The sequence below is a fragment of the Geotrypetes seraphini genome, chromosome 3, assembly GCF_902459505.1.
Source record: "Geotrypetes seraphini chromosome 3, aGeoSer1.1, whole genome shotgun sequence".
Lineage (NCBI taxonomy): Eukaryota > Metazoa > Chordata > Amphibia > Gymnophiona > Dermophiidae > Geotrypetes > Geotrypetes seraphini.
Window position 1 is genome coordinate 63,270,696 of NC_047086.1, and position 25,918 is coordinate 63,296,613.

The 25,918-nt window shown below is 41.5% G+C and overlaps 1 protein-coding gene across 1 annotated transcript in view; it reads left to right on the forward strand.

Annotated features, from left to right (window-relative positions):
* KHDRBS2 (KH RNA binding domain containing, signal transduction associated 2) overlaps positions 1–25,918 on the forward strand; it is a 626,093-nt gene that overhangs the window by 296,156 nt on the left and 304,019 nt on the right. The window contains exon 4 of the mRNA XM_033937546.1: positions 3,839–3,985. Coding sequence (XP_033793437.1) covers positions 3,839–3,985 — 147 coding nt within the window. The remainder of the gene's footprint in view (positions 1–3,838; positions 3,986–25,918) is intronic.

A 25,918-nucleotide genomic window follows, 5' to 3' on the forward strand; every position in this document is an offset into this window, starting at 1 on the left:
CATCCACACCCTCCCAGCCATTGAAGCCCTTCCCAGCCCATCCTCCACCAAACGGCCATACACAGACACAGACCGTGCAAGTCTGCCCAGTAACTGGCCTTAGTTCAATATTTAATATTATTTTCTGATTCTAAATCTTCTGTGTTCATCCCACCCTTCTTTGAACTCAGTCACAGTTTTACTCTCTCACCACCTCTCGGGAGCGCATTCCAGGCATCCACCACCCTCTCCGTAAAGTAGAATTTCCTAACATTGCCCCTGAATCTGCCACCCCTCAACCTCAAATTATGTCCTCTGGTTTTACCATTTTCCTTTCTTTGGCCCGAATCCTCTCCAGGGACTCTAATCTTGGTGCATCAGTGGGGAACATTAGCTGCTGTTAATTTAAAGAAGTCATGTGATTCTCCCTTAGCCAATCCTGATCACGCTGACATAGCAATGACCGGGTAGTGGTAATTGAGCACTTTACATTTATAGTTATTTATTTACTTATATATTGAAAGTTAGAAGATTTATCACGATATATAGGGTAATAGTGGTAGATAGCATAAAGCAAATATAAAAATAAAATATAAATTGATATGACATTAATATTTGAGATAGTTTTACATATGAATGCCTATTAGTAAATAGTTGTTCCCAGTTTATAGTTGATATAATGTATTTAAATTACCCACATTTTGTTTTCTGTATAATGACCTTTGTTTCACAACTATTCATCTACTTCCTTTCCTATAATGAACACTTACATAAAAATGTAAAGTCCAAAAGAAGAGAACAGAATGCACCAGGTCTTCAAACCCACTTTAATAGCAACCAATCATAAAGTCCATGTGGACACATATAACAAATTAGATGCACATATAATAAATTATACACACAAACACATGGACTCGACATGGGCCATGTTTCGGCTAGAGTGCCTGCATCAGGAGTCCACCACTGGTAAGTAAGAACATAAGAACATAAGAAGTTGCCTCCGCTGGGGCAGACCAGAGGTCCATCCTGCCCAGCGGTCCGCTCCCGCGGCGGCCCATCAGGCCCACTGCCTGAACAGTGGTCTCTGACTAATTTTGTAATTTACCTCTAATCCTGTCCCTATAACCTTACCTCTATAACCTCTATACCTCTATAACCTTACCTCTATAACCTTACATCTATTCCAAGAGGATGCTCTTGAGAGATAATTAATTATTCCTTTAGGCGGGCCTGAAACAGGAGCCTGAGAGCGGGCTTTCTGCTTCCAATGGTTTAAAAAGCTAGGGCTATGCATTACTACATTTATGAGGGCTGAAAACAAAAGAATAATTCATTCTCTCTCAAGAGCATCCTCTTGGAATAGATGTGAAATGTTTATTTGTTCACTTACCAGTGGTGGACTCCTGATGCAGGCACTCTAGCCGAAACACGACCCATGTCGAGTCCATGCTCCACTAAATGTGTTTGTGCGTATAATTTTTTATATGAGTCCATATGGACTTTATGATTGGTTGCTAATAACGTGAGTTTGAAGACCTGGTGCACTCTGCTCTCTTCTTTTGGACTTGTGGATATTCGTGCAGAGATGCTTGTCTCCTTCATTGGCTGCTATAAAAATGTAAAGCCCAAATGACAAAATTGTCTTTCTAAGACTAGACTCAGTTAGGGCACTGGTCTTTGACCTAAGATCCGCCGTGGGAGCGGACTGCTGGGCACAATGGACCACTAGTCTGACCCAGCCGCGTAAATTCTTATGTTCTTATTGCATAATTATGTGCAAAAAATTTAGATGGTAAACATGGTTTTTGCTTAGACTACATAAATTTGTATTTCAAAGGTTTCTCAACCTGATCTTTGTAAAACAGTTGCACATAGATTTAAATTCTAATGGGTTTTTCAACTTTGTCTCCTGTTACCTGGCTTGTGTTTTTGCATACAAGTTAGCAGATATAATCAGATTGTTTACATATTTCAAACTGTAGTTTTACATCCAAAACATTGGCCTGTAAAGGTAAATAACTTAACTGTATAATAATATGATCGTAGAAGAGTTGTGTGTATATGCCCACTCATATCACTTCATATTTGCAGAACGAACACCTTAGAGGTTATGTCCTACTTCAATACAGAGCTGTTTGAATCATCCTGACATATTTTGCTATATTTGTGGGGAAACCTATTTCTAAGTTTGTAAAAAGAGCATATATAGGTTATTTTGGTGTCAAGCTTTCCAGAGAACTTTGGTGACTTAAGCAAAAGAGCAAGGTGAAAGATTTCACCAAGGCATATAAACAGTGGAAGCCAGATACCAAGAAAGGCGAGATGCACACATGATGGCAGACTATTGTTGGAATCTTATGTGGAATTGTCCTGGCAGATACCACTCTTGGTAGTCTTACAAAAGGAGCTTCTTGTGTGTCAAATGGCTAGAAAGTCATAAACTTGTGCTTTTGGTATGAAATAAGTAGATTTTCATGTTGTACACTTTTCTTTTAATTTTTAATATGTTTCCTTCATTCTTAAAAGATATTAAGGGTGAGCAGAATGAAGAGTGGTATATGGCACATGTTCTGTATCTCAAAATCTAGAGCTGATAGCAGAAAACTAGTGCCATTTTTTTTTTTTTTTTTTAAATCAGCAGGTCAAATATACCCAGAAGTAGGTCTAACATTTGAGGCACCAAAATGAGTGTTGGGCAGTGATAGCATTAGTGCATTAATAAATCGGAAAAAAAAGTCTTTAAAAAATCAATCCAACATGAATCCGCTCAAACTCTAATCTTCTGTTTGCGATGTTGAAGAACTTGTTCTATTTGTATTGAAAGATTTGCTCACATGAAAACAAATCTTTCAATATAAACATCAATCCATTCCATTAATAGGGAAAATAGAAAATAAGTCATTTTACTGGGTGGTAAAAAAAATAAAAAGGCCTTATTGCACTGAATAAAGCATGTAAATGCATGCTGAGACCACTTTCTATTGCAGCTCAGTGCAAGGACCCCTTAGTATTCCAAATCAGGTTTACGTAGTGCTTCAATCATCACTTTTTTTTTCCTGTTGGACTTTCCTCTCCCTTTGCATCAAAACATACTTATCATTTTTGCTGTCACTTTATGTGTTGATTTGGCTATCATAAAGTATAATGGAGAGTGTGTGGCACAATGGTAAAAGCTAGGTTATGGGTTCAAATCCCCATTGCTCCTTGTGACTCTGGGCAAGTCACTTAATTGGCCCACGTTCATTAGATAGATTGTGAGCCCACTGGGACAGACAGGGAAAAATGTTTGAGTACCTGAATAAATTTATGTAAACCATTCTGAGCTCCCTTGGGAAAACAGTATAGAAAATGGAATAAATAAATAATGTGGAAATGAAAGATCCTAGACCACAAAATGCTTTCATTATTCTTCTGTTTTAATAAAAGATATTCCAGCCTACAGTAAACGCATGCATGTGTGCCATCAGATAATCTGTGATGTGGCATTTTTTGCATGGATCCCAGAATGTCTTAGAGCAGGGGTAGGGAACTCCGGTCCTCGAGAGCTGTATTCCAGTCGGGTTTTCAGGATTTCCCCAATGAATATGCATGAGATCTATGTGCATGCACTGCTTTCAATGCATATTCATTGGGGAAATCCTGAAAACCCGAATGGAATACGGCTCTCGAGGACCGGAGTTCCCTACCCCTGTCTTAGAGTGTCTTATCATAATTAGTTGCGTGATAGCTCTGCAGATCTTCCGTTGCTTGAAGACCCGGTATATAAGGTTAAGTTTTAGGGCTCCTTTTCCCACTCGTTATGCTCTCTGATACATATGTCTTTGTGTCTAAAACCAATCCTTTTTATATACATATATAGGAGGAAGAACTGAGGAAGAGTGGGGAAGCCAAATATGTACACTTGAGTGATGAGCTTCATGTATTAATTGAAGTATTTGCTCCACCTGGGGAGGCTTATTCACGTATGAGTCATGCCTTAGAAGAGATTAAGAAATTCCTTGTTCCAGTAAGTGACTTTTAGTGTTTTTTTTATATTATTCTTTCAATTTTCCAGGGTGGTGACACCAATCATAACCACTGTTTTAATAATTTAGAATGCTTTGAGGAATACACTAAATTATGACAGTATGAATGAACATTATTGGGGGTATTTTTATCCCAGAGCACCTATAGATTTCCAAAAATATGCCCAGTTTCTAAAGTCTACTCTTATACTTATTGAGGGGCCATTTTTTAAAGTTTAGCATGACCTAAGGGCACAGCATATAGTGCATGCTAAGCTTTAGTGAAAGGGCCCCTCTCTCATGTGAACAAGACCTGTGATGTCATACATACGAGAGTCCAGAAGCACATAATAATGTAAATGACATATGTAGAAGTACAATGTGTATTACCGTAGTCCAAAGAAGTTAAGGTATTCCCCTCCAATTTGATCTATTCTATGCTTGCAATATAATTTGTACCCAGGTAACAGTGTCCCAATGATTGTCCTTCTTCCATCAGGTCTCTGAGATGCCTATTATATCTACTTCACATTCAGTGCTATATATTCTACTCTCCTATTTTATTTTTTAGGCTTCTAGCATTTGTATTTCCATTAAAAACAATGGAAGTAAAACCTGGATGTCTCAATCCATCCTCCTTAATCTGGAGCCATATGGTAACCCTAATATGACCATTATAAAACAGGCTCCTGGAACTATCCCATTTAGTACACAAAAGCTCTTTTAAAAATTTACACCTTCTTAATAATAGGTACAAATATATGTGTGCACTTTGTGAGGGTGATTTTATAACAGGGTCCTATAATAAGGTACCCAAGGGGCATCTGTTAGGAGTTTATTCTATAGAAGAATGTATGAGTGCTTACTTTCTCTTACAGAAATCTAGCCTAATTAGGTATATTCACACATAGGCTCAGATTTTGCAACCAGCACGGTTGTCGGTGACTGCCTTAAATGTTGCCGCCAATTACGTGTCATTTACGTGATGGTGCCGGGTACAGAATTACACCTCTGGCAAAAGTAGGCACCAGAAAAATAGCAGCACCATGTGGAAGGTTTTCTAGATGCTTCAATAATAGCTGACACTGGTGGAGAGAGCGAAAGAGTATCTATTGGTTGGAAGAGAGATATTACGCTGTGGGAGCTAACGAGCATAGATTGAGATGCAGTCAAGAGACCTTGTTCTGTGTCAGTATTGTTGAAAGATTTGCAGAGTGATTGGTTCTCATTTGCTCAATTGCAGGAAGAGAGAGAACCAAAGTTGACGAGGACACCAAGGTGCTATGATTATCATGGTGGCTGGTTCCTGAGTAGAGGAACTAGAGAAAATGCATAGAGAAACTTGCCTCGCCAGTTGAGCAGAAAAGCATCAATTTCCAGGCAATTGGAAGTAGTAAAAACGGGCACTTGTGATTGTAGGGGGAAGCAAATAGGTTCACTTCTTGGGACCCCCAAGTCACAAAGATCCGTCATAAGATGGAGGTGTTGACCGACCACTCGTGTGGTTGTATAATTCTGTTCAATTCTGTTTTCCTGCTATGTAGACTGCTTTCAGGAAAATGTTGCAAGTAGTGGCCCAGGACAGTGGCGTACCTAGGGTATGTGGCACCCGGGGCCCATCATTTTTTTACACACACACACCCCCCACCCACCATCCATGTAAAAAATATTTTTTTAATAACCATGAAATGGTATAAATGATCAGAATAGAAACAGGGAGTGAAAATATTCTTTTATTGAACCTCATATATGTAACCATTATTCCAAACATAACAACATAAATTATGTCTGAATTGTCATGACATCAGAAGTACGTATGGAGTAGTTGCAGGTGATGCTTGGGACAGTTCTGATTGTGTTAGTTCGGTTTTATGTGTTTTTTGAATAGAAGGGTTTTTATTTCTTTTTTGAAGGTTTTGTAGTCTGTGGTCGAGGTCAATAGGTTGTAGAGTTGGGGGTCGAGTGTTAGGAGGTTGTCGAACAGTTTTTTTCTTTTGACGTTTTTGGTTGGAGGGTGTGTGAATGGTGTGCGAGTTCTCCTATGTCTAGTTGAGGTGGATTTAATTATTTAGCTGAAGAAATTAGTTACCCCCCCATTCCACACACATTAATTCTCTTCCATTTTTGTTCCCATTATAAAAAACACTGATAAGTTCCCAGAAAAAAAATACATTAAAATAAGAAGTGAAACCAAAGGCCCCTATAGATGAGAATATAACATAAGAATAGCCTAACTGGGTCAGACCAATGGTCCATAATGCCCAGTAGCCCATTCTCATGGTAACCAATCCAGGTCACTAGTACCTGGTCAAAACCCAAAGAGTAGCAACATTCCATGCTACCGATCCAGGGGCAAGCAGACACTTCCCCCATGTCTTAATAACAGACTATGGACTTTTCCTCCAGGAATTTGTCCAAATCTTTCTTAAAACCAGCTAAGCTATCTGCTTTTACCATAACTTCTGGCCACTTCATTTTTAAGCTTAGATCTTTCCTTCCAAACAGAGACCTTGCTAGATGTCAAATACAACACAAGGGAACTTCACACGGACTTAGCTGTGCAGGAAATGTGAATCTCCTCATACACTCACCTATAGTGCAAAAATGTGCAAAGGTCTGGTTTTTTTTTCTTTCGATCACTAGATAGCCTAATGCCACACAAGCAGCACTGTTACAAAAGGTCAATGCTAAGGTTAACAAAGTTTCCTTCCTTGGACCACAAGGAGATACTGACAAACCACTGGAAGAGACCCCAAAACAACTACCTAGGCACAATACCCAAAGACCCACTCAATGTGTGAACCAGTTGAGTGGAGTGGACTAACTGGGGGGTGGAAATGGGCCCGGAGTTTGCTCAGGAGAATTTCCCAGACTACCTCTTCCTTTCAACACATTGACACACTGCCACCACCACCACCACCACCATTAGGAACACCTCACTGGGTAAACCAGCAATGCTTATAAACTTTATAAAACACAGTATTATATTTTTTTTAAAGCACATATTTTAACTGAACTCTGACATCCTCAGCCTTTCCATTCACAAAAATAGAAGGAAGAAAAGTTCCCATTTCCTGCTGTCTCATGTCCCCGGCCTATACAATATTTTTCTTCTGCAGACCCTTCAAAAGTCTGACCAAATCCTCATTTCACTTGCATTATAAAGTACTGAGGATGCCATCTCTCCCCAATCCCAGGTCCTAAAGTCTGAGACAGTAGCGCAAACTGCCCGATTCAGGAAGAAAAATTTCAATTCAGCCTATTTAATTGGTTTTTCAATTCGATTTTCCTGCCCAGTTGGGTGATTTTTTTCAAAAATCCTGGTGGGTTTTATAGCTTTTTCACCCCCTTTGGCTTCTCCTAACCACACTGGTGCTGTGGTGTAAATAAAATAAAGAAACAAAAAGGACTTTTCCTCTCTCTGTTAAATCCTCGCTCACGTTTGCGGTCTAACACCAGCTCTGGCAGGATACACATTTCAAATCTGATATATTGTAATCACAAAACAGAAAATAAAATTAATTTTTCTACTTTTTGATGTCTGGTTATTTTTCAAATCTTGTTGGTCCCAGGCTCTGGTTGTCTTCTGATAACTTGCTTGCCAGAGTCTCCTTCTTTCTTCATGCTAACCATCCATCTGCCATCTCTGTCCTCCCTTTCCATTTCCCTTCCCTCCCCAGGAAGTCTGGTATCTTTCCTTTTTTTCATCTCCCTCCACAGATCCACCTTTTCTTAACTACCCTTTCATCCGGCATCTCTCTCTCCTTCCCCACCACCCCATGGCCCACCATCTCTCCCTTTCTTTTCCCAATTACCCTCCTATCCAGTATCTCTATCCCTTCTCCAAACCATCCCTTGTGTCCAATTTCTCTCCCTTTCTGTTCCTTCCCTCCCTAAATCCCCTGGTTCATCATCTCTCTCCCTCTCCTCTATTTTCAGACCCATTATTTCTTCCCCCCCAAAGTCTGGCATATGCACCTCTTTGAAAACCCCCTTCCCTCTGTGTACTTCTACACCAGGGTCCCCCCCAAAGGCCTGGCCCTCCCCCCTTGAAGGCCTGCACCCCCCGAAGGCTTGCACCCCCCCGAAGGCCTGCATCCCCTTGAATGCCTGTCCCCCCCCTTGAAGGCCTGTCCCACCCCCCTGTCCCCCCCCTTAAAGGCCTGCCTGCCTGTCCCCCCGAAAGCCTGTCTCCCCCCATGAAGGCATGTCCCCCCTTTAAGGCCTGCACCCCCATTGAAGGCCTGCACTCCCCAAAGGCTGCACCCCCCCAGAAGGCCTGCACCCCCCTGAAGGCCTGTCCCCCCCTTGAAGGCCTGTCCCACCCCCCCTGTCCCCCCCTTAAAGGCCTGCCTGCCTGCCCCCCCCTGAAAGCCTGTCTCCCCCCATGAAGGCTTGTCCCTCCCTTTAAGGCCTGCATCTCCCCCTGAAGGCTTGTCCCTCCCCTTGAAGGCCTGCACCCCCCGAAGGCTGCACCCCCCCAGAAGGCCTGCACCCCCCTGAAGGCCTGAACCTCCTTGAAAGCCTGTTCCCCCCCGAAGGCCTGTCCCACCCCCTGTCCCCCCCCTTAAAGGCCTGCCTGCCTGTCCCCCCCTTGAAGGCCTGCCTGCCTGCCTGTCCCCCCCAAAAGCCTGTCTCCCCCATGAAGACTTGTCCCCCCCCTTTAAAGCCTGCATCTCCCCCTGAAGGCCTGCCTGCCCGCCCCACCCCGAAGGACCGCTCACCCCCTCCCACCCCCCATCCAGACGTCCGGTTCTTCCCCTCTGGCCTCTCCGCACCATTTAGAGTAGAAGCAGCCTGCAGCAAGATCGCGATGTCAGCGATCTTAAGCTGCTTGTGCTGTCCCCCGCCGCGGACCCGCCCCCCCTCCTCTGACGTCAGTGGAGGGGGCGGGACCGTGGCGGAGGACAGCATGAAGCAGCGCAAGATCGCTGACATGGCGATCTTGCTGCAGGCTGCTTCGGTACTCATAATGGTGCGGGGAGGCCAGTGAGGAAGAACCAGACGTCGGGGGCGGGGGAACGGACGCCGGAGCACCCCCTCAGGGCTCGCACCCGAGGCGGACTGCCCCCCCTTGGTACGCCACTGGCCCAGGACTAGATCTGGATGGCCTCTTGGCAGAGGTGATGAGATCCTATTCCACCGTGCTTGTTCAAGTAGTACATGGCTACTTGGTTGTCTGTTCAAATGAGTTGAGGGACAATCCTGGAATATGGATAGGGCATTGTGAATTGCTCATAGCTCTAGGAGATTGACGTGAAGGCATATCTTCAGAGGACTCCAAGAGCTTTGGATTTGGAGGCCATCTAAGTGAGTTCTCCATTGTAAAATGGAATCATCTGTTATCAAAATCTATTGATGAGGTGGTACTTGAAACAGGAGACCTCTGGAGCCATTGGTTGGAGACATCCACCACAGAAGTGAGCCTCTGAGTTGTGAGTTTACTGACAAATGTTGAAACAGAAGACCTGTTGCTTGAGACCACTGGGATGATAATGCCCACTGAGGATGGGCAAATGGGACCACATATACTGTGGAGGCAATGTGGCTGAGGAGTTGTTACATGTGACATGCTGTCAGATGGAAATATGAAGAGACTTCTTGGTAGAGTTGAAGTAATGTGATGAGTCTCTGCTGAGGGAGGAAAGCGTACGTCTGGTTTGTGTCCAGAAGAGCTCCAGTAAACTCCAAAGTCTGAGTGGGTTCTAGGTGGGATTTGGGATAATTGACTGTAAATCCTAGGAGTTTTAGAAGTCGAATTGTTGCATTCAAAGCTTGCTGAGCCTGTGGGGTATGGAGTCCTTGATCAATCAGTTGTCCAAGTAAGGAAAAATGTGGAAACTGTATGAGTGAATTATTGCCATCACTACCACCAAGCACTTGCTGAATACTCTAGGTGCTCATTCCAGTCCAAATGGGAGCATCTTGTACTGGAATGGCATGCTCCCAGATGAAAGTGAAGATGTTTTCTGTGAGCAGGGAGAATAGAAATTTTCTTTGACCACAGTGTCAGAAATGTTTTTCTTCAAATGCGTTTCACAAAAATCCACCTAAAATCACCAGATAAGCACTGCAAGCACATAATACAGACACTCACACACTACCCCAGTGATCATCGACCCCCCCCCACCCTATAAAAATCATAATCACACCTTTAAAATTCAGCCTCCAGACCACCATCACCTGGCCACCTGGCATCGGAAAGCCTAGTCATCCAGCACAGAGGCGGCTTAAGCCATCTTGGGGGTGGGTTAGGGACTCATGGAGAGGAGGACCCATGCCCATAAGCCCCTGTAATCACTGCATTGATACTTAAACATGTGCACTCCCCTGTACACCCCCAAAACCCTTTTGTACTGGCATATAAGTGGCTCCTGCAGCCATAAGGGCTATTGCGGTGGTAGATAAGTGGGTCTAGGGGATTCTGGAGGTGGATTGGGGGCTCACCATGACCTATAAGGGAGCTGTAGTGAGGAGACATGGCACCCTTTTTGTGAAGTTTACAGCAGTGCCCTGTAAGGTACCCCACTATTTAGGTGCCATGTCTGGGTGTTCAGTCCATCACCTTGCAGACCCCTCCCACATCCAACAGGGCTTGTTCTAGCATTTTTTACTTGGATGAAAAGTTGGACAAAAATGTGGTATAAAGATGGACGATTTAGCGACTTGGACGATCAGATTGGCAGGATGCATAGACGATTTTAGAAACAAAAAAAAATTTTGGACGTATTTTTCAAAAATGTGTCCTAGGCTGTTTTTTACTTTGGACGACTTGCGACTTAGATGAAAACGGACTTATATATTCCTTTCCATTATGCCCCTCCACAGGTCTAAAGCAATGCTCAGACAATAAAGGTAGAAAAAAGTTTTAATTTTCTGAATTTATTAATTGTAATATGGCAGCTCTGGAAAATGTGCATCCCTCCTCCCCATCACTCCCTTGGGAGTAATGGTGTTATTTGGGGCATCTCGTTTTATTTGCCTAGGACCCACGTTTCCCTCTATGCTGAGCAGGAGTCCTCCTACTACATTGCTGCCAGTGAGGGTAGTGCTTCAACACAGAACTTTCATTCGCTACAGACAGTCAGGGTCCCTGGAGTCCTGAAGAGCTTGGCTGTCCCTCACTATTGAAAGTGTGATAGTGAAACAGCAGCATTCATTGGCAGGATTGTAGGTGGAAGACTCTTGCTCAGCTTAGAGGGATCATTGCCAGAACCCACTCAGTCCTAGCTATGCCACTGTCCCTGTAGGTGATAGCAGTTGTTGAGCCATTTAGGGTTCCCTGTCCTACTTAGTGGAGGATGCATGGGGACAGATGAGTTTTCTCAGGATAGATTTCCTTCCAGGGGCTTCTCTTCAGAATCTGGAGAAGTTTATCCTGATTAAGACTGGATCTCTAGTAGTGCACTTGTTTCATTAAGAGGATCTGTTCACCCTCACAGACCAGGTGTTGACAATCCTTACAATACCCTCAATGGTGATAAAGTCTACCTCAGAAAGGGATCCTATTTTAGAGAATCTGAAGAGACCTCCAAATGCTTTTCCACTCCATAAAGGGGGACGGGGGTTCTGGTGGAGTGATTAGTTCCAGATCTGGATCTTAAGGGGCTAAAGTTAATAAACAAGCTTTATCTCCTTCCTTGGGTTGACCTGAAAAGATTGTTCAAAGACCCTAAGGTAGATGATGTGCTGATATCATCTTCTACTGTTAATGTTCTATTTGAATATTTGCCATGGCATTATATGTAATTGAGTTTGTTCCAGTAATAGAAATATATTGTTATCCACCATGAAATCATAAGGATGTTGGCAGAATATAAGTCAGAATGTAATGTAATGATAGTGAAGACTGTTAATCCTTAAGGAAGCCTACGGCCATAAGATCAAATTATTTCTTAAGCACCTCTTCCTCAATGGTGTTGGGGCTAGAAGTAGTGACCAGTGATTACTTGGGTCAGTTGATTTTCATTAGATCTAATGGCTTCCCCATGAATAATTGTGGTCCTTTTGGAATCGGGGGTGGGGGGGCAGACATATATTATGACCTTATTTGCATCTGTTCACATTCGCTGGCCTTAAGTATGGTAGTTTAAAAATGCTGCTTAGAAATTGGTACAATGATGATGACTCTAAGTTCTCTTTAGTGAACTCCCCTTCTGTAGGCATCTGCTTTTTGATGTGGAATCCTAAAAAGGTACATTATTCCATGTATTCCTACTAGAAACCTGAGATCAGAGGATAAAAACCTTCTAGTAATTCCATCGCTAAGAGTAAAGAGTAGACAAGAAAAGATCTTTGCAGTTACCGCGCCCAAAATATGGAACTACCAGCATTTAAGGAAGAAAAATTGCTTATTAAATTTAAAGGATTGTTAAAATGCTAGCTAAATAAGGATGCCTTTGAAATATGTGTTGGGTCTACAGCCTCAGCACCCTGGGGTTGTGGGTTCAAACCCCGCGCTGCTCCTTGTGACCCTGGGCAAGTCACTTAATCCTCCATAGCCCCAGGTACGTTAGATAGATTGTGAGCCCACCGGGACAGAGAGGGAAAATGCTTGAGTACCTGATTGTAAAAAAAACACTTAGATAACCTTGATAGGCGGTATATAAAATCCTAATAAAACTTGAAACTTGATATAATTCTTGCAGGGTTTCCGTTGATTCATCACTTTGCAGAAATTTCTGGTTCGTTTAATAATAATAATAATAACTTTATTTTTGTATACCGCAATACCACAAAACAGTTCAGAGCGGTTTACAGGAGAAGAGACTGTACATATACAGCGAAGTTACAGAGTATCAGAAAAACAGTTCAGAGTAGTATACAGGAGATAAGAGCTGTAATTATGCAATGAAGGTACAGAGAATTAGTTATCAAGTGCATGGTATAAACCAGTGGCCAATTACAAAATGATTCGATAACTGTTGCACGGGGGGGAAGGGTGCGAACAATAGCCGTGGAAGAGGGGGGGGGAAGGGTAGTGAGGGAGGCGAGGTTGAGATTAGTAGTTTGGTTGGGAGGGCGGGAGTTAGAGGAATTTATCAAAGAGGTATGATTTGAGAGATTTCCTGAAGGATAGGTAGGTTGGGGCAAGAGAGATGAGGGTGGTCAAGCAGTCATTCCATTTGCCTGCTTGGAAAGAGAGGGTTTTGTCCAATAATCTTTTGTAGATGCATCCTTTTGGGGAGGGATAGGCAAACAGGTGGACATTGCGTGTTCCGTTAGATCCTGGGAAGACGAAGTGGTGTGACAGGTATATCGGGGCTGAGCCAGATAGGGTTTTGAAGCAGAGGCAGGCGAATTTGAAGATGACCCTTGCTTCAAACGGTAGCCAATGAAGTTTTCTGTAGAAGGGGCTGACGTGGTCTGACTTTTTTAGCCCATAGATGAGGCGGACGGCGGTGTTCTGGATGAATCTTAGTCGTTTAATGGTTTTCTTGTAGGAGCCCAGGTATATGATGTTACAATAGTCCAGGTTATTTAGGATTAGGGATTGGACCAGCAAACTGAAGGTGGGGAAATCAAAGTAATGTTTGATAGAACATTCCACGCCTTGAGAAATTTACCTCTATTTTAATTTTTTTCTTCAATCTTTTTATATTGTACACCACTTAGACACTTGTTTTGATAGACGGTATATCAAAAATGAAGAAACTTGAAACTGCACTAGCAGTTTCTAGCACGAGGAGCCGCACTGAATGACCTGCACTGCTCCCGACACTCATAGGAACTCTATGAGCGTCAGGATCATCGCGGGCCATTCAGCGCGGCTCTCCGTGCTAGAAACTGCTAGCACAGTTTAATAGAAGAGGCCCATATTAATTTTTAGTTTCTTTTTACTTCCTTTTTAAATTCTCTTGCCCACCTATTCTCATCTTTTATGTCTTCTTTACTTTGCTTATTGTAGTTCTCCTTACTTCCCTCATGTCCATGTTATTATTGTACTTAATTATTAATTGGTACCCCATTTTAAATTGTAAATCGCTTTGAATTTATGATATTGCGATACATCAAAATTTTAATAAAACTTGAAACTTTGCACTCAGTATTCTGATACTTTCATTAGTTATAGCCCACCTAGACTATTGTAATTCTACAATGGACTGCCACATAAAGAACTTCAAAATACTTCTATTAAATTTATTACAGGTGCTCATATGTTCAGTCATGTCACACCTGTTAAAATCCTCACATTGACTTTCTGTATAACATAGACTTGTATATAAAATGCTTTTATTAGTATTCAAGATCCAACAAACTCACACTCCTTCCTTTCTTGATCAATATCTTATCACTTATACTCTATCACATACACTTCATTCCTCCCACAAAATCTCTTTGTCATCCCGATTACCTGTCAGATTCTTTTGCTTACAGGACCTACCCTCTGGGACAATTTTCCTTCCTACCTTAGACACAAATCATCTTTGGACAAATTTAAGGCCCTGCTTAAAACCTCTCTTTTTAATGATGTCTTCAGACAGTATTCTTCCTTTGTTTAATCCACATTTGAACTTCTTACTTTCCTTTCTTAGAGATACCCAATGTGCGGTCTGTGGTAGCAGCAAGTTAACCCCCTCTTCTTACCTGTTCCCACATACCACTATCCTATCAAGAACTGTAGTTCCCTCTCCATCTTATTCTTTCTACCTGTTTCATCCCTGTTAATTTTCTATCTCAGCTTCTATTTCTATTTTTAAGATATGTAAACCATGTAGAAATACTGCAATGATTGGTATATTATATATAAATACATTTAGAAACTTGAAAACTTGAATAGTTAAAGACAAGTGTACATGTGTGTGTGTGTAGGTATGTGTATATATATATATATATATATATATATATACTGATGTCAGAAGCAATAGTAGTATACAGACTTGTTTAAAACAAAGGAACCATAGAGTGGCTGAATTAATTTTGTGTTCTATAAAAAAACAAACTTTTTTTTCCCAAAAGGAGACACCTTTTCTATAGGAGACATAGGTCAAATGACCCTGTTTTCCCCTCTGATTTTTTTAAATGTAATAATGCAAGGTTTTCAGACTGTGAGAATCAAGTTAATTCATGAATATGATTTTGTAAGATATTCAAAATGTATATTTATATACCATTTTTGGTTTTCATTCCTGCTTTTGATACAACTATTGGCTGCCTCTGCTGAATTTTGATACACTATTCTGTTAATTGGTTGTTCAGTATGTGTTAATATGACGGAATAGTTGAAGTTGTGCATCATGATAACTTTCATTTATTAGAATATCCTATTGAATATTTCATGGCATGGTATTTTGCCAGCCCAGTCTGAGACTTGCTAATGTGAAGCAGACACTGCAATATAAATGCAAGCATGATTTTTGTATTATCTTCCTGATCAGATTTCTATCCTAAATGTATTTCACTGCTGTGCTATGTATTGTGTTTGAGAGAAAAGTAGGGCATTACTTAAGATAGAAATGATCAGTCACTTTAAAGTACTGGCTTCCTGTGTTGGTTTAGACAACTGATTATGTTTAGTGGCATATCCAAACTTTTTATTGCTCTTTGTGAAGTGGAAAAATGACAGCAGTTGGAACACAAAAAGCCTCATTTTGCATAGACCGTCCATGTAGGCATAAGACATTCACGTCTATTTTAGAAAAGTTTTGCTAAATATGGAATCCTGAATATAATATACCCTGCATTTTTTTTGCTACTTCAGCTTGTCTGCGGTGTTCTTTTTCTCACATGTTTAAAGACAATAGACTGTTTTCAGTCCAATTCTTTATATGTGAGTTTGCAAGATTGGACCCCTGAGGAAGGTGTGTTCGCCGAAACACGGACCGTGTAGGGTCCGGTTGGATTTTTATCACTGTATTTTTTATCATTGTACTTTTTTAATTGAATTTTCATGTTTTTATATGTCAGTGTATAATAAATTATCTCCAGAACATCTGTATCCACAGTTTTTGTTATCATCGGTGGATTGTTTTCACTGTGGATCATTGGGTCTCCCCATTTTTCTTTGTTGTGCTGCAAATGTTGGTACTTACACATGTAAGTGGTTGGTTCTTTATGAAAATGCAGATCCAAAGGCAGCCAATTAGAAACAAAGCACTGAAATACAATTTTTTTGCATCTTTGAGGTGGCCTTAAATTTATTCATTTATTCAGTTTTCTATACCGTTTTCCCAGGGGAGCTCAGAACGGTTTACATGCAGTTTTATGTCAGAGAGGTAAGGGCAATTGCTCCTTCAATAACTTTTCTCAGGTCCAAAGGAGCAGTAGTCTAACACAGTGGTTCCCAACCCTGTCCTGGAGGACCACCAGGTCAATCGGGTTTTCAGGCTAGCCCTAATGAATATGCATGGAGCAGATTTGCATGCTTGTCATGTCCATTATATGCAAATATCTCTCATGCATATTCATTAGGGCTAGCCTGAAAACCCGATTGGCCTGGTGGTCCTCCAGGACAAGGTTGGGAACCACTAGTCTAATACTTATGCATGCTCTGAAGTAGATGTAAATGCCACCTGGGAAATATTTGGAGGTTGCCAAATAGAAAAATGCACTTATACTTTTCAGATCTACTACTACTACTTATCACTTAGCGCTGAAAGGCGTACACACTGCTGTACATTTTGACATTTATATATGGCCCCTTCTCAGAAGAGCTTACAATCTAACTTGGACAGACAGACATGACATATAGGGTTGGGGATGCAGAACCCACGGTGAGAGGAGTTAGGAGTCAAAAGCACTCTCAAAGAGACGAGCTTTTAACTGGGCCTTGAACACTGCGGAGACGGAGCCTACCGTAGGGATTCAGGCAGCTTGTCCCAAACTGTGTGTACCATAGGTAAGCATGGGTTAATACTTGCTACTTTCATGTGCATGGCTACTTATATACTGTAGATAAATTGGCTTTTTCAAGTGCAAATGATACCAAGCTTAAAAAAAAGCTCAATAATTTAAAAGTATTCCACACTCTTGTCATTTTCTGAAAAATGCAGACGATTAAGTTTTTTATAACACCTGTTGTCATTTCAAACTGTCTAGTCTCACTGTTAATGCAACATTAGCTATAGGATAGTAGTAAATTCAAACTTCTTATTGAAATACTGGCATTCAACCCTGTATTGTGGCAGGATTTATTAAAATAATAACATTTAGGGGCCCTTTAGTAGGCAGTTATCACAAAAGAGTTTTGCAGTATTTTGCCAGTTAGCGCACCTTACCTATTCTTTAAAAAAATATATTTTGAGGAGGGTGCATGTCATGGGGAGAGTGTAAACATAGCTAGCGTGTTAGGATTTGTGCACGCTAACTGGACAATGCAGGAGCACATAGGGGTTGATACTGGACACGGCATCTGCCATGGCAAGTGCCTACAAAATGGGTGCCTGCTGTGTGTTGGTCATGGCAGGTGCATTTTCTGAGCAGAGGCCCTAGGTGCCGGAAATGCAGGACAGGGTTTAACAGGCCTACATTTCTGGCACCAAGGATCCTGTCAGAATTGCAGCTAGTGGCACATAGTGACGCTGAAGTCTGGCATCATTTCTAAACATGCCCCCGTCTGGCTTTGGCGTCACTATGCGCCACCAGCCACCAGGGACCTAGGCACCAGTCCTGGAGGCTGAGTAGTACCAGCTATTTTATTTTTAATGAGGGTTTAATTGGATTTTAATGGCACAATTTTCGTGCCACTTAAACACAATTAAACCACTTATGTAAGGTGCTGCTAGGTGTGACCTAAACACCTGTTGGTGCCTAATTTAACACAACAGTATAAAAGTAAGAAACTCCCCTATGTATGTGTCAATCTTTAACACACAAATGCCAAATGCATCAAATATTTAAGCAAAAAATGTGCTCAGAGATTTGTACCCGGGGAATTCTCCCAATATACACCTTCTCCATACAATCATAGCATATTTATTAAATTTATTTTGAAAGATGGTACTGGACCCTTAGAAGTAAAATAGTCATAAAAAGGGTAAATCACTGATCTCATTTTGAAGGTTCTGACGTGAAGATTCACGTTTCGCCCCTGCATCATGATAAGTGATTTACCATGCCCAGGAAAAGGATCTAGGTGTCATCGTTAAGAATACGCACACAACTCAGTGTGCGATGGCTAAGAAAGCAAATAGAATGTTATGAATTATCAGGAAGGGAATGGAAAACAGAAAAGAAAATGTTATAATGTCTTTGTATCGCTCCATGGTGTGGCCGCATCTCGAATAGGTGTGCAATTCTCAGAAAAGAAATAATGCAAAATAGAAAAGGTACAGAAAAAGGTGACAAAAAATGATTGAAGGGATGGAATGACTTCCCTATGAGGAAAGGCTAAAATGACTAGGATTCTTCATCCTGGAGAAGAGCTAGCTCAGGGAAAATATGATAGCACACTAGAGCACTGCTGCCCACCAGATTTCCACTGTTATTTTAGCTATTTTAGTTCTTACTTTAGTTTTTGTCTTATGTTTTAACTGTCTAACCAGTTGCCTACTCTCAAAATCTCTCTTCAGTGCTAAGCTCCCTGTTTGATTTGCCGCAGCAAAACGGCGGCCCGCTGAACCCGCCTCCTCATCAGCTGGAACATGCTCCTTTGTGCGCAACTTTGCACGCCACTCTGGCCACCCCTCTTTCTCTTCCCCCTTTTAGTACTTTTTTAGCTATATTTCCCAAACTGCTCACACAGTTTTATCAAAATCCCACCTCCTCTGCTTCATTTTTTTTTTGATCCCTTAATTGCCTATTACAACCAGGGCCGGATTAATGAACAGGCCCAGTAGGCTGAAGTTGTCAGGGGAGCCCGATGAAACAGAGGACTCAGGTGGGGGTTTTTTTCCCTTGCAAACGCGGGCCCCCCAGGAAAGATCAGCAGCACTGCCCCCCCCCCCCGGAAAGATCAGCAGCGTTGCCCCCCCACGGGAGATCGACAACACCGCCCTTCCCCCTGCATCAACATCAACGAACCTGAATAAGTGAAGTCGGAGGGGGTGGACCGGCAGATGCAAGGCGTTGCTGCAAGGTCCCGCGATGACTGCGTCTGCCGGTCCAACCCCTCTGATGTCACTTACTTCTTCTCTGAGCAGAGCCAGCAGAAGCAGTCATCGCGGGATCTTGCAGCAACTCCTTGCATTTGCCGGTCCAACCCCTCTGACGTCACTTATTCAGGTTCGTTGATGTCGATGCTGGGGGAAGGGCGGTGTTGTCGATCTCCTTTGGGGGGCCCAGCGCTACTGATATTTCCTTGGGGGCCCGCATTGCCAAGGAAAAAAACCTCTGTTTATTCAGCGGGCCCCCCCCTCTGACCTAGAAGGGTGGTGAAGGGAGAGAAAGGGGGCAGGGTGGTATGGAAGGGTAATGGAAGGAAAGGAAGGGACAGATACTGATGGAATTGGTGTGCAGGGTAAGGGGAGAGATATAAGGGTAAGAATACTGGATGGAATTGGGTTGGAGGGAAAGAAAGGGGGCAGATGCTGATGGAAGTGGGGGGAAGGGAGAGGAGAGAGTGAAATGCCAGACCATGGGGTGTAGGTGTGGGAAAGGGAAGGGAAGAAGAGGAGAGGAGAGAGATGCCAGACTATTGGAGGAGGGAATGGAAGAAGATGGATGCCAGACCAATGGGGGTGAAGAGAAAGATGGAAGGGGGAGACATACAGTTTCTGGAAGTGGCACAGAAGATGAAAGGAAGAGAGTGAAAAGAAGATGAGGAGAGCTGAAACCAGACAAGACAAAGGTAGAAGAAAATTTTCTATTTATTTATTTTTTTGCTTTAGGGGACATGCATCGCTGTTTCTATGGTGTTGCATTGTATGCAGAGTCTAGCTTCTTGGTGGTTTTATTTAACCTTTGTCTACATATTTCTATTTTATCCCCCCTTTTACAAAACTGTAAAGCATTTTTTTAGTGCTGGCTGTGGCTAAAAACCATACTACAGTTTTGCAAAAGGGGGGAGAGGTTAGTTTGTGATTACATATTTCATACTAGGCGAAGATGTTTTCTGTGTTCTGATTGTATGAAAGACATGTTTTTTTGTTAGCGTTGAATAGCCTTGTTTGGCGAAATGCATCAGGCATGGTTCTTGGGAGCACCTTGAATTAACCTAATTTGAATCTCCTTATTTTCTGTCAATCTTGTTTCATGTTGGATTCTTTGGTGGACTGCTTGCCTTGTTGTTTCGTTGCAAGTTAACATACATGGAGTGGAACATGCCAGAGGAGTTACAGATTTGGTTGTTTATACATACATATGGGTTACAGTTTGTTGATGTAGAGTGAGGTAGTTGAGAGGCATTGTAAACTTGATTATTAATATAGACATATTTCGGATAGTACTACTTCTTTACAAATATGTGAATACTTTTATAAGCATGGAAAGGGTTCAGAGTTAAATTCCTGGGTAAGTAGGTGGGAAGGGAAGGAAGGGGGATTTGTTCAGAGATGTTTGGGGGTTGCATAGAAGAAAAACTGTGCACTGGTATACTAATCTTTATTTGTTTTGAATTTTAAAAAAAAGAAATACAAGTGGAAATAAAGAAGTAAATAAGAAAACAAATAAATGGGGGCGGGACATGGGCAGGGTAGGGGCAGGGCATGGGCGGGGTAGGGGCAAGGCAGGGAAAGGGGGGCCCAGTGTATTTGTGTGCCTAGGGGCCCTCGAAGAATTAATCCTGCCCTGATTACAACAGCCATCCCATGGATCCCCAGTCTTTTTGGATTCCGGTTATCTGGGGCCACCGACCAGTTCGCAATGCAAATTCAGCTGTTCCCCTCCCAGCTTACTTAATTGAGATCCCTCCTCGTTCTTCCTACAATGCCCCCTCTCTTCCCCCCGATTCAAAAATCCCTAAGCATAGGCCTTATTAATGCCAGATCCTTGCATACTAAGCATCACATTCTTAAGGACCTCCTCACTAATCAATCTCTTGATCTCCTTTGCATGGTTGAAACCTGGTTAAGCAAAGGCAACAAAGCTTATTTAGCCTTTGCTAGCCCTCCAGGCTACAACTACACTTTTAACCATTGTTCAGGTAAGATGGGGGGTAGGCTTACTATCATCTTCAAATCCTCCCTTTCTGTGCAAATTGACACTTCACCCGCTAAAAGTCTTATCAAAACCAAACAACTTAAAATTAATACCAACCCCACCACCAACTTACTGTTGCTTTATATCCCTTCCCCCTGTCGGTCAAATCACTATCACCCAGGCCTTATCAATTATTTCCGATTTTGCCACTATATCACAATCTCCAATTATCTTAGGGGACTTCAATATACATTTTGATGATCTTAGCAATACTTTAGCCTCAGACTTCCTAACCCATCTACAGGATCACAATTTTACCCCTCTAATCTCATATCCCACCCACTCAAAGGGCCACATGCCTGATATGATTTTTGTTCCTACTCCAAAAAACATCTATTTCTCTAAGCCAAGAATACATTCGGTCCCCTTGGCATGATTATTGTTTAATTTCCACATCTTATGCTCTTCAGTCATTTTCCTCAGTTTCTTTATCGCCAAAAACAGTCTCCTCAAGAGATTTCCATAATCTTAACTAACTACTTCACTACTCACCATTGATGCGAAAACTCGAAATAGTGGACATTGATGAACAAATAAGGATCTGGGATACTGCATGTCATTCTCTCCTAGATATTATAGCACCAATTATTATTCATACTATCTCCCCGAAAAAAAACAGATTAACGCTTGGTTCAATGCTTCTTTACGCCAACTTAAACAACAATTGCATTCCCTGAAACGCAAATGGCGCTCCAACTCTACCCAAGTTAATTACAATAAATACAAGGAACATTCTCAACATTACCGTCTATCATTAAACACCCCAAAGAAAAACTATTGCTCAAAAAGCATCACCAAAGCAAAAAATTCCTCTGCCCTTTTTTCTATTCTCAAAAAAACTAACTCAATTTAAACAAAAACAAGTCATCTCTGTTACTGATTCTCCCTCTGCTCAAAGCCTAGCTGACTTCTTTCAGAATAAAAATCAATAACATCAGGAATCTCATCAAAAGTAACACTAGCACTCCTTTCATTACTGATAAAACTCATTCTCATTTCTTAACTGCAACATGCTCAAACTTTTCATTACCATCTCTTGTTGATATACAACATATCATGCAAACTCTTAACACTAAAAGTGCTAATTCTGATTCTATTCCCCTATTCATCCTTAAACGTCACTTTACATTGTCTGGCCCTTATCTTCTTAAACTCATCCACAAGAGTCTTACTACAGCTAGCTTGCCAGCTGCTTGGAAACATTCTACAATTCAGCCCATCATCAAGAATCCCAAGGAAAGCCCCCCAAACAGTGCTAACTATAGACCCTTTGCCAACCTTATATTCACAGCAAAACTACTAGAAAAAATTGTGTTTAATCAAATATCTGACTTTGTAGATAAAACTCAAATACTGCACCCCAATCAAATGAGCTTTCGCAAGAACCATTCCACGGACCATTCACTTCTTGGTCTCACAACAATTATTCAATACAACTTGTTATAGCTCTTAAAAAACAAAAAAAAACAAAAAAACAACTAACTATGTAATACTATTAGTGAGTAGAATGTACTAGACCAGAAACTCTATATCCTCACTGAACTATGTGTGTATTTATTTTCTAACCAATAGAGTAGCATAATAAGGGCCGCATAGTCTATTTGTTTGAACGTCAAAAGTCTGACTAATGTTTGTTTGAACTAAATATCTGACTAATGCGAACTATTATCATTAGAGGACAGAATTAAAAGACCGAACTTCAAAAGTCTACCAATGTTTGTGAGCAAGACCAATGTTTGTTAAATGTTTGTTGAATTTAAAAGTCTGACTAATGCGAACTATTACCATTAGATGACAGTATTATAATACATTAGTAATTCAATTGTATAAGAATTGATTAACTCCTCAAACCCATACCGAACTCAATATATTAGAATTGATTAAGTCCTTAAACCCATACCGAACTCAATATATTAGATTTGATTAACTCTTCAAATCCCATATGAAATTATATCAACATCCTAACCGATACGACAGCATAAAAGTCCCAACATAACAAATTCCAACTAATATAAAACACTACCAAGGCGGAACCAGTTAAAGGCTTCACGATTCAATTTTTGATCCTTCCTGCCCCAACCACCTCAATCTTGATCTTCTCCGGACCCAACCACCTCTCACATTGATTAACCGAAATGGGACTCAGGTGTGGAGGAACACTCTTCCCCTCCCCACCATTGCTAGTCACTGCCAGTTGGAAGGCCCAGCAACTCAACATTGAACACCTCCTGCACTCTCCTGACCCGGCAACCCTATTCCATCGTCAAACCAAATCGTGACTCAAGCGTGGCAAAAATCCTCCACCCCTCCCCACCGTCGCTTGCTGCCAACTGTCTTCAAACCTTGCAACCCTCTCCCATCGACACAGCTGGTTAGCACTCCGCCTCTACCCACCACTACAATGACTGCCACACTTAGTACCACCATGAGAACCATGCCACCAAAATATCCACAAGCAATCCTACAGATAACCCTGCTCCTAACTGACTGGAAAGCAACTGCAAGCAATATATTTCCAATACCAATCATAGCAAATTCCAAGGGAATTTCCCAACCAAACTGGCATCTCACAGAAACTCAGACTATCAGTCTTACACATACCAATCCACCCCATAATCAACAAGTAGAAAACAAACAAACCCATACAAGACCAAAAAACAACTCACAACACACCAATAGAATACACCACTCTCAAATGTGCATATGTGAACATCAGAGCCATAGGCCCTAAAACAGAACGCAAAAAAAACTGGATAGAAGAAGATAACCTAGACTGCCTCTTCCTCACAGAAACATGGCTTACCTCTGATTCGGACCCCAGAATAACTGAAGTTTGCCCAAAGAGTCACAAACTAACATTAGTCTGCAGAGAAAATAAAAGAGGAGGAGGAAATGCCATCATAGCCAGAAACACCATAAACCTAAAAATACAAGACAAAACAACCAACCCATACATGGATTTACTAGCCTGTCAACTTTCAAGCACATCACTTAAAGGAACTCTAACATGCATACTATGCTACATAACCCTAAGTAACTGGAACACAGCGAAACCAATATTTGAAGAATTTATATATCTAACCTAACGACAAGTTTCAAGTTTCAAGTTTATTTGAATTTGATGTTTCGCTTATTATAATCTAAGCGAATTACAGTAAAAAAAAAGATTTAACATATAACATTAAAATATATAATACTACATTAAAAAAAAGGGGCGGCGATAGACTGACAATACGGACAAACTAAGATATATTAGGAAAAAACAAAAGGAGGTTAAAGTTACAAATTGTTGTTTCCCGTAGGGGAGAAAGAGAGGTTGTAGTAGGGAGGGTAAAACATTTGGATTGGGATATTGCAAATAGAGAAGTACCCGATTTTAAATCGTAGAGAAATGGTTAATTTTAGAGATTAAATGTGGTTTTGAAAAGAAAAGTTTTTAAATTAGTTTTAAATAGGTTGAGATCCTTAATTTCTCTAATATATAAAGGAAGAGTATTCCAGGTAAGAGGTGCCATGACTGAAAAGATGTCATGACAACCTACAACCTACTTCTAAGAGACCTCCACCTCCACCTCGAAAACCAATCCTGCAAATATGTAGAAACCTTACTATCATATCTCAAGGCCTTAACATATAAAATCTTAGATTCTCAAACCACATACGAAAAAAGACACCAACTCGACATCGCAGCCTACATGTCCCAACAGCCCACACAACCAGAGATCCAAACGTCAAACGGAAAATGGAACTGTTCCCTTTGGTCTGACCACTACACATACTCCTTCGAAATCAATTGGATCAATAACAAAAGCATTCCAATTACTCAACAAACAATTTACAACTCACGCAAACATATAGATCCCACCACATTCTGGACAAAAACAGACACCATAATCCAATACTACACACCCAAAGACTTCATCTCACAATGGAACCATCTTAGTACTGCAACCCTGGATGAACTAGCCCCAGAAAAACCCAAAACTAAAATCCACAGAAAATCAGACAAGTGGTTCGACAATGAACAACTCCAACTCAAAAGACAATGCAGACAACTAGAAAGAAAATGGAGAAAAAGCAACCAAGAGTCCACAAAAACAGCATAGAAAATAATAAACAAAAACTGAAAGAAAAAAGAAAGACATACTACTCAAAACAAATAGAAGGACCCCAAGACACAAAAAAGCTATTCCAGCTACTAAAAGTTCTCACAGACACCACACCCTACCTAGCCAACAGCAACTCCCCCCCTCCTTCAGCCACCCTTTTAGCCACATACTTCAAAAGCAAGATCGCAAACATCAGAGCCACGTTCAATGGAATCCCCACTCACATAGAAGAGACCTCATCCCCCCCCCCAGAAAAAGAACCAGTCACATATAATAAATACAGCCACGCAGCATGTGACCTTAACTATTGCCCCCATACCTATTGAAAGCCTTAAGTACATTATTCCGTTCCCTGCTTCTACAATCTTTACTATTAAAGAGTCATTTCCCACAAGAATATCATCATAACTCCTATACTAAAAGACCCCTAAGGAGCAACGGACCAACCATCCAACTACAGACCTATAGCCTCAATCCCACTGTATATCAAGCTGATGGAAGGCGTCGTAGCCAAAAACTTAACCTCATGCCTAGATAAACATAACTTACTCCACCCCACACAGTCTGGCTTCAGAGCCAACTATAGCACGGAGACCCTACTAGGAACACTAATGGACACTGCCAGACAACACCTCTGTACAGGCAAGAAAATCCTGCTCATACAACTAGACCTCTCTGCAGCCTTCGTCCTGGTTGATCACGACATTCTCCTATAAACACTAGACTCCATAGGAATCTCAGGCAAGGTAC